The sequence below is a fragment of the Staurois parvus genome, unplaced genomic scaffold (genome assembly GCF_062004578.1).
Source record: "Staurois parvus isolate SC_StPar_1 unplaced genomic scaffold, SC_StPar_1.0 ptg000030l, whole genome shotgun sequence".
NCBI lineage: Eukaryota > Metazoa > Chordata > Amphibia > Anura > Ranidae > Staurois > Staurois parvus.
The window spans coordinates 2,174,619-2,185,000 of NW_028317826.1; the positions used below are offsets into that span (position 1 = coordinate 2,174,619).

Here is a 10,382-nt window from a genome sequence, read left to right on the forward strand (position 1 = left end):
CCTGAGGAACCTGCCAGTTATCACACGATTTTTTTTTTTTGGCGGGGACCTCTCTGTGGTCCTGTCTGGGGACACTGGCCTCCGCCTTTGTTGTTGTTTTGTATTATTGGTACTTGAATTATGCACTTTAGCTGTATTGATTCCCAACTGTTCTGGGTTGGTCCTTTTTTGTGCTAGAAATTCTAGCTTTTGGCGTCAGGAAATTTTCTGATGAATTTGCCTTTTTTATAGACCCCATGGTGCCGGGAAGAGTCTATGCACTCTCTCTACTTAAAAGACTCTCCCCATTGCTTTGCTTTGGTGGAGACTCTTCCGTTCCTTGACGTTTGTCTGGAATACTTGAATTTCAGTTGTTTTGTTTTGTATATTGCTCATTAGCTATTTAGGTGGATGCTGGCCTATTTTTGGGCTCAGCATCTTTTGTTTCTTCTCTCTTTTTTTCTCCTTTTCTCACGATTTCTATGTGAGGGTCACTTCGAGCTCTTCTATTTGGATCAGCATTCCAAATATCCATATTAGTGGATATACAAGTCATGTCATCACTGCTCTGCCTTTGTTTACATGTCTACACTATCCTACCGATAGTGTGGTTTGTCTTCTTTCTCATAACGTGCAAGGCCTGGGTTCCCCCTCTAAACGTCTCAAGGCGTTCACTCGTTACAAGTCCTTAGGTTCACTAACGCATCCGATTAAAAAAAAAAAAAAAAAAAAGAGGGGTAGCGCTCTATCGCTTATCGTTTACCGAATATAAAGCGATACGGGCCGAGAAAGGCCAATATTTATTAAAGGCAATCTGTGGGGTAATTTGGTGACTTTTCTGATTTACCATGCCCCCAACATGAATCAATTACAATTTTTCCAATCCTTGTTTCAAACTTCATCCCTGGAATTGGAAGGTGATAAACTTTTAGCAGGGTACTCGAATTTGGCCCTGGATCACACGCTTGATAAATCACATCTACTAAACCTACAGCCCCTCCAAAACAAATTGTGCATTTGCACAACTTTTGTATTGTTATAACTTGATAGACACGTGGAGGGAGGCCAACCCCACCTCTAGAGACTACTCCCATTTTCCTAGAGCTCATAATCGCTATTCGCATATTGACCACATTTTTCTCCCTACGGAGATGTTGTCTAAATTGATTTCGACTAAAATTGTGGTAACACCGTGGTCGGACCATGACCCAGTGATGTGAACGCTTTCTAACTTAACTGTCAGCTTGGCTAAGTCACATTGGCGATTAAATGAGTCCCTTCTTAGCAACAAGTCGATTCACCTCGACATCATAGACCACCTGAAACCTTATTTTACTATTAATAAAGTGGAAGACACGACTCCTGCTATTAACTGGGCAGTTCATAAAGGCTCTGCCCGAGGTTTTTTTTATCCAACTATCTTCTAGACTCTCGTGAAGAGTTGATTTCTGCCAAAACTAGGGACTATGAAGCTTTGCTAGCCCAGCACAAGAATAGCCTGTCCCCGAATCTGGTCCACAAGGTGGAACACGCTCAACTAGAATTTAACATTTGCCGCACCACGAAAGCAGAAAAACAGCTACAATGGCTGAATCATACATTTTTCACGTGGCGGGACAAACCTGGTTCTCTCTTGGCACGTAAGCTTTCTGCTAAACACACCTATTCAGCTCTTCCTAAACTCCGGCTTTCGGGAAGTCAAATTTCACAGGATACTTAGAAAATCCTTCAGGAATGTAATACTTTTTATACCATTTTACATAGCCAACCCCGGCCTGTTGAGCCCTCTTTGCTTCAAGATTTTTTGAGACCTTTGCGGCTTCCCAGTATTTATTTCAGGTACTTATATAGCGCCGTCAATTTACGCAGCGCTTTACATATATATTATACATTCACATCAGTCCCTAACCCTCAAGGGGAGTACAATCTAAGGTCCCTAGCTTACATTCATACATACACATACTAGGGGCAATTTAGACAGGATCCAATTCACCTACCACCATGTCTTTGGAGTGTGGGAGGAAACTGGAGTACCTGGGGGAAACCCACGCAGGCACAGGGAGAACATGCAAACTTCAGTATTGCTGAAGATCACAGAACTCATGGAACAGACCATAACTAGCGAAGAATTAGGTGGGGTTCTTAAACTGCTGACGTCACATAGGTTCCCTGGCCCCGACGGCTTACCGAATATTTACTATAAAACTTTCCCTGAACAGCTTCTCCCCCATATGACTCTCTACTTTAATCCCTTGAGAGAGAATGGTGTGATTCCTTTGGTGTCCTTATTAGGTTTAGGGATAACACTAATATAAGCCTTGTTTTTATCCAAAGATATTCTTAACTATCAACCTATCTCGCTTATTAACTGCGACCTGAAAATTCTGATAAAACTTCTGGCATTGCGCCTTAATTCTTTTTTAGCACAATATATTCATAAAGATCAATCGGGTTTTACACCTGTTCATGAAACATTAGATCATATTCGCAGGGCCATAGCTTTAATTTCTGCTGTCTGCTCTAATTGGGATGCCCCTCTCTCTCGGGAATTTTTGCTCCTTTCTTTGGACCTTCATAAGGCTTTCGATAGCTTAATTTGGGACTATTTGTTCACTATCTTCCATATTTCCAAGCCACCCAGATTGTACAATTGGCCTATACTACCACTACGGGATCGGATCTCGTTTGAGTCTCTACTTAAGCTCTTTCCTGTCATCCTTTAGCGGTCCCACATTACTCTGTCTCGTTGTCTGTCTGGGATAGGATACGCCATTGCAAGTCCCTAGCCTCCTTGCACACACCTTTAGCCACAGTGTTCTGTAATCCTGAATTTATCCCTGGGCTGGTCCCATCTGCGTTCCAGTGGTGGATTAATAAAGGGTTACTGAAGATAGGAGAATTCCTCCAGGGTACCCGACTCTATCCTCTTCAATATTAAGGATAAAATGCAGATGCCTGCCACTGAAATTTTTAGATCTTATCAAATTGACTTTTATCCACTCAAAAATTGCCTTATTGGATGAACCACCCATCCTGACCTCTTTTGAAGTCTCCTGTCAAGGTAACAATTTGGCTAGAAGCCATATCTCTTTGGTGTATGCCCTTCTCGCTGATCTGAGTTATAAAATTCCCTATATGGACCAATGGGAATGGGACCTGAATATCAGCTATTATATCTCAAAAACTTTGGACAATGCTAAAGCTATGTCTCGCCAAACTATCAATACCGCCTTAATTGAGGCGAACTATAAAACATTATTGAGGTGGTACTTGGACTCCAAGTGGAGTATATGTTCCACGTCTGGTGGCAATGCCAAATAGTAGTTAGATTTTGGATCTGCATATTTAATTTGATCTATTCGGTGACGGGTGAATATACGTAGGGCTCCGGAGACTGCCCTCTTCCATAAATATCCCACTACAATTCCTAAGAACTCCATTAAGCTGCTTACCTATAAGTTGTTAGCAGCAAGAATTACTATGGCTAAAAATTGAGTTCTCATATCCCTCTAGAATATGTTAAACCTAAATTGAACTGGATCATGAACAACAACAAACTTACCTGTATTCTATACAACAATACTACCTTTGACAACGTGCCATTGCACGAAACGCCTCAGAGCACCAGCCTGCCTTGCCGACGCCAACCTTAGCTGCTGGAGCCACATGTTTGGCCAGCAGCCATCTTGAAATTTGGAAAAAAAAAATTTTCTTTATGCATGAGATGTACCCATCACATTTGACACAAATATCCATTTGCTATCTGCTACCATTTGTGTGTATATGCTATTTGCATTTACTGACTGTAGCTGTTGCCACCTGCTGCTACATGTTTGTTAACACACCTGTTACTTCGATATGTGATTACCATCATTGGGCTGAATAAACTACTACACTATATCAGCTTTTTGTCCTGGTTCCTGGTGGCTTTTTTGAGCTACTTAAGATGGATCTCCTATTGTTGCTGAACTCACCTATTGCCGGGTGTAAGTAAAACCTGCAAGCAGTTTCCACCATCGGAGAGGGTCTACTGAGAGGTCTGGAGTAATGTCCCTGGGTATACCAAGCGCCATCGGAATGCCACATTCTAACCAGGTTCCAGATGACCACTAGTGTCCCTTATACTACATGCGTAAAATCATTTTACGTCTGGTGAGTGCAAGCACACCCCTTTCTTTCTTATCACAGAAATCACGTGCACCTTATGATTATATGATGGAAGTTTAACGTGATTGTTTGAAATCTTCCTTATTTGGGAAAGCTAACGCACCTTTTGAATGATTTTAAGGACCTTTATTGATCTTTTTATCATTATTATTATACAGGGTTTATATAGCGCCAAGAGTTTGCTCAGCGCTTTACAATATAACGGGAGACAATACAGCAACAACACAGTTCAATACAAGAGGGAAAGGAGGGCCCTGCTCCTTGGAGCTTACAATCTAGGAGGGAGGGGCTAGTGGTACAAAAGGTAGTAACTGTGGGGGATGGGCGAAGAGTAGTTGGAAGAGTAGAAGATTCCATTATTAGCGGAGGGCAGGATAGGCTTCCCTGAAGAGAGAGGTTTTCAGAGATCGCCTAAAAGTGAGCAGAGTAGGCGACAGTCTGATAAATTGGGGTAGAGTTCCAGAGGATAGGAGAAGCTCTGGAAAAGTCCTGATGATGAGCATGGGAGGAGGAGACAAGGGAGCTAGAGAGCAGGAGGTCTTGCGAGGAGCGGAGAGTACGGCTTGGGTGATATTTAGAGACAAGATCATTGATGTAATTTGGGGCATAGTTATAAATGGCTTTATACGTTATTTTTAATGTTTTGAATTTCATCCGTTTGCCAATCCCTCCACTGGCTTCCCATTGCCCGAGAGGGGTAGCAGATACAGAATGGTTAATAAGGTGGATAAGTCTGGCAACAGCATTCATGATAGACTGAAGAGGGGATAGCCTGCGATTAGGTAGGCCAATGAGGAGGGAGTTACAATAGCCAAGGCGATATATAACAAGGGAGTGAATAAGTTGCTTAGTGGTTTCCGAGGTTAGGAACGGCCATATCTTGAAGATATTGCAGAGGTGAAGTCTACAAGATTTGGACAGTGATTGGATTTGGGGGTGAAAGGACAGATGGGAGTCTAAGATTACATTTAGTACCCTGGCATGAGGGGAGGGACTGCTGATTGTGTTATTGATCTTGAAGGAGAAGTCAGGAGAGGTGGCACGGGCTGGGGGAAATACTAAGAGTTCAGTTTTGGAAAGATTGCGTTTGAGAGTGACATCCATGCCGATATGTCGCTTAGTAGGTTAGTAATGCGGGAGGAGATTGAAGGAGTGCAGTGAGGGGTAGAAAGATAGATTTGTGTGTCATCAGCATAGAGATGGTACTTAAAGCCATGGGAGTTTGTCAAGTGACCAAGGGAGGAGGTGTAGATGGAGAAGAGGAGGGGTCCAAGGACAGACCCTTGAGGGGCCCCTACAGAAAGACGGAGTTTAGAGGAGGAGGCACCGTTATAGGTAACGCTGAAGGAGCGCTGCGATAGGTAGGAGGAGAACCAGGAGAGAGCAGAGTCTCTGAGGCCAAGAGAGAGAAGTTTTTTGAGGAGGAGGAGAGGATGGTCAACCGCAGAGAGGTCAAGTAGTAAGAGTACAGAGTAGTGGCTATTGGTTTTAGCGGTTAGTAGATCATTAGTGAGTTTTAGTAGTGCAGTTTCAGTGGAGTGGAGTGAGCGAAAACCAGACTGTAAAAGGGTCAAGAAGGTTGTTGTCGGTGATGTGGGAGCTCAGGCGATTGTAGACTAAGCGTTCTAGGAGTTTAGAGGTAAATGGCAGCAGGGAGATGGGTCTTAAGTTGTTCATGTTGGTGGGGTCCAGGGAGGGCTTTTTAAGTATGGGAGTGATGTGCGCATGCTTTAGAGGGGAGGGGAAGGCACCAATAGAGAGGGAAAGATTGAAGATGTGAGTGAGGGAGCATAGGATGGAAGAAGAGGGTGACCGTAGTAGTTGTGAGGGGACAGGATCCAGGTGGTGAGACGGGCTTCTGAGAAAAACTTAGTGACCTCTTCGTAGTAGCAAGGTCAAAAGAGGAAAGTGTTGAGGGAGGTTTAGTATAAGGTATGCTAAGTGGGATGGATGTCTGTGCAGTGGCGATGCCCCTACGAATTGTGTCAATCTTGTTTGTGAAATGATTTGCAATCTCGTGAGCAGTGAGTGAGGTACTGGGTGGAGGTGGAGAAAGTAGAGAGTTAAAAGTAAAGAGACGACGAGGACTGGATGACAAGGTATTAATAAGAGTGACAAAGTAGGCTTGTTTGGCAACATGAAGGGAGGAATTGTATGTTAAGAAAGCAGATTTATATAGGGTGAATGCTTGCTGGGATTTGGTTTTACACCACAATCGCTCCAGCGCACAACTATGTCATTTAAGATTTCTGATGTCGTCAGTCTGCCAAGGTTGTAACGGTCGGGGCCTGATGCTTCGTGTTGTTAGAGGAGCAAGTGAGTCTAGTGCGGATGAAAGCGAATTGTGTAGACAGCAGTGGCCAGGTCAGGGCAGGACAGGGGAGAGATTTTGTCATAGAGGTGGTCAGTTGCAGAGTGGAAAAGGAGCAGGGTTCAAGTTGTGAAGGTTTCTGCAGGTAATTGTTTGCCGTTTGGAGGGATAGGTGTTTGAAGATGAGGACACTGTGAAGGTGATGAGATTGTGATCAGAGAGAGGAAAGGGGGTGTTTGTAAGGTTGTAGGGAGTGCAAAGACGGGAGAAAACAAGGTCTAATGTATTCCCATCAGAGTGAGTGGAGGACTGTATACATTGTGCTAATGTAAAAGATGAGGTTAGGTTGAAGAGTTGGGATGTAGCCGGGTTGTTGACATTATAAGGGATGTTAAAATCTCCGAGAATGATAGTAGGTAGTTCAGAGGAAAGTAGGGTAGCCAGGCAGAGAACATTATATGACATATAATGCATTTATATGATATCGCTGTCACTTTATAAATTATTTGCGGTCTTCATTAAGACATCACTGATGTATCACTTGCTAGCGCACTATTGTGCGCAATCGTCACCTATATTTCACTTTATTAATTTTAGCGCTGCATTTTTGATTAAACAATACTACTAAATTTGACAAAACATGGGACCCATGGGTTCAATACATCTCTGTACCTTGATCCTGCCCTCAGTGACCCTCTATCTTCTTTTGTTTCTTCTTTCTCTTCACTTCTTTCTTTTCTTACTTTATTAGGTCTTTCTCACTCCTCCGTGTAACAAGGTTGGGTGAGCCCATTTGTATTGGTTCTACAACATTTAGCATGTTTTTCTTAATGTTTATTTCAGGCGCTTCATGTGGCTACAAGTATTGAGTCTTATATTTGTTATAGATCATTGTATTTGTCTTTGATGTTATTTGTATTTTGAAAACTTTTCAATAAAAACCATTGAAAAATAAAAAATATATACATCAGATATGCTTTTTTTGCTTTGACTGTCACTGTTTGACCTGGCAATCGAAGGCCGCTAAAAGTTTGGACAGCCCGTTTATAGTTTAACAAAAGCTAACAAAGCTTTAAAAAACCTGTTTATTTCACAAAAATAAGCTTTCTTGAACATTGCTATAAAGCGCAATATAATCACATAATAGATTTTTCATACTTTGTGAAGTTAATAGAAGATCTGTCTTGCGTTTCAGATGTGCCCATTTCTCTACAGAACATAACTGGACGCGTCAACCGTTCAAGCAGAAAGGTGACAACAAAAACGAGACAGAAGACACTTAGACAAGTGGAAAATTCATCAGGCTGTGATGTCATCTTTCCAGCCAATCTAAGTACACTAACAACTTGTTCTTTAACATAATTCCAATTGTTAACATACTGAAATAATTTGAGGGCAGCAAGCAAGATTGATTGCGTTCATTAGTACTTTTTCTGACAGATACACAGGACCTAGCATTCGCTGCTCAGCTGGAAATTATAGGCAGGACCAACAGATATGGCGAAGAGAGCGTTGAGAGTGAGGGGGGACGGGGGGGGGGGGGGGGGGGACAGGGGAACCATAAAGCTGTTAAATTGCCTATGGTTCTGATACAGAGCAGAACATCTGGTCTGGAGAGCTTGAGGAAACACCATTAAACCAGCAGAAAAAGAGGGGAAAAAAATGTTTGTTCAAAGAAACAGAGCAGTATTTGTGAGCCCCTGTCAGAGGTATTAAGAGAGAAAGAGAGCGAGATTGGAGGAAGAAGGGGGGGAACTTGGCAAATGGCGTTATGATTGGTCAGTCACGTATCACAGAGCCAGACATTCTAGTAATCGAGGTTTGTCAGACATCTGGTCTAGTTCCACCAGCCTTCACCAAGGGAGAGAAGACGGATGAATAAAAATGAAGCGGCCACTCTCCAGCATTCCAGAGCGTACACATCAGGTCTCTGATAGCAAGAAAAATAAACAGAGAGAAGGAAACTCTGTCTAGACTTTGCTGCTGCTCGGCCTGCTGCAGACGTACAGTTGGTATTTACTTAAAAGGGACTGCCAGGCTACCTTTAGACGTTTAACCCCCTGCCCCCACCCCGATTAGGGAAAATAAAGAGCGTGGCCACACGGCAAATACAGTAAAGATCACGGAAAATCCGAATATCAATACACAGGAGGAAAATAGGAATCTTTACCGTAAATGAGGACCACAGATTCCTCTATGGCATGTTGGTAACTGAACTGGGAATCTAGGAGGGCACGGCTGACGAAGGTGCCATAGTACGTGGATTGGTACCAGCCGACATGGAGGTGGTCGATGTTGACGTGGCGGAGGCTGCGCATCATCTCCATCTGATACTGGACTAAATTAGAAGAGAAAAGAAGGTAATTATAGCAAACAATCACACAAAACTGAAATTAAAAAAAGTTTATAACTCAAGAATTGGTGTCAGCAAAAAAACAAACTAAAAAAAAACAAACTTCAGTGAATGCATTGTATTTATTTAGATCTTGAAAACTGCAAGTACTCTTTCCCATTGCTGTGAATGTCAATAGCATGTAGGTGTATCCTCTAAGGCGGCCTATATTAATCTGAATTGTAAGTTTTACTTAGATTTTACAGTATTCATAGTTTATACATTCAGATTGGGAACTCAAGCTTTCCTATAGCAGGGTTTCTAATGTCAGAGGACCACCTGCTGGTACATCTTACCCTGTAAACATGATAACTACAAGTGATTTTTCCTCACGGACTCAGTTTTGCCTTCCGATATCTGGAGAGGACTGCTATGGTGTCAAGCGGGATCAACTCTAGAGCTAGCCAGGAGCTCTGTACTAGGATTACACCAGGACCCTAGTTTCGGACACTGATAAAACTTGCTTTGGGGAGAGAAGAGTAATGCAACGCCACAATATATATAGTCCAAGCAATGCTGGCAAGCAGCAAAGGTCTAACTACCTCCTGCCACAAACAGCAACGCATCATCCATAAGAGCAAGACATCAACTGCACTTTAGGCCGTGAACAGTACTTTATCTGCACTAACATTTGATTATTCATGAAAAAAAATATTTTCAGGGGTGTACCACTTTCTTCTAGGTCCAAGCAGTACTGGTACACAGATTAAAGTGGTTGTAAAGGCTGAAGGTTTTTAACCTTTATGCATTCTATGTGTGAAGGTAAAAAAACCTGTGTGCAGCAGTGCCCCCAGCCCCCTCAATACTTACTTGAGCCTCATTGCAATCCAGCGACGTGCATGACAGCCTAGGCTATTCCGGCTTAGAAAGCAAGTGGGAGCCATTGCCTCCTGCTGCTGTCAATCACAGCCAGTCAGCCAATGAGGAGACAGGGGGCAGGGCCATGTGTGAATGGACACACAGAGCAGCGGGTGCCCCCATAGAAAGCTGCTTGCTGTGGGGAGACACAGAGCAGCGGGTGCCCCCATAGCAAGCTGCTTGCTGTGGGGGCACCCAACCGACGGGGAGCCAGGAGAGCCTACGGGGGACCTGAGAAGAGGAGGATCCAGGCTGCTCTGTACAAAACCACTGCACACAGTAGGTAAGTATAGACATGTATGTTATTTAAAAAAAAAAAAAAAAAAAAAAAATGAACCTTGAGTAAGCATTTTGCTTAAAGCGATTCTAAAGTACCAAATTGTTCTGTTACAAGGACACCAATATGACTACAAGGGCAATAATATGACTAAAATCACATTTCCACATGGTACCAATCATTGTGCCATAAATTTGGCTGCCCCGTTATATTTCTGTTTCATTTTATGCATACTTCTGGTGTTTGCTGTATGATCTTTATCCAGTACAAAATTATCACCATAAAAAAAATCCTACCCAGAAGAACAAAGCAGCTGACAGACATTTCCCAAGACATAGCCACTGCAACCAAGCAGTTTCCATCATCAATGCAAGTTTAGAATGAAAGCGACAATCTGG

At 42.9% G+C, this 10,382-nt stretch overlaps 1 protein-coding gene across 1 annotated transcript in view; it reads right to left on the bottom strand.

Annotated features, from left to right (window-relative positions):
- Positions 1–10,382, bottom strand: part of EIF3H (eukaryotic translation initiation factor 3 subunit H) — a 230,832-nt gene that overhangs the window by 55,232 nt on the left and 165,218 nt on the right. Inside the window, exon 3 of the mRNA XM_089659037.1 lies at positions 8,628–8,795. Coding sequence (XP_089515163.1) covers positions 8,628–8,795 — 168 coding nt within the window. The remainder of the gene's footprint in view (positions 1–8,627; positions 8,796–10,382) is intronic.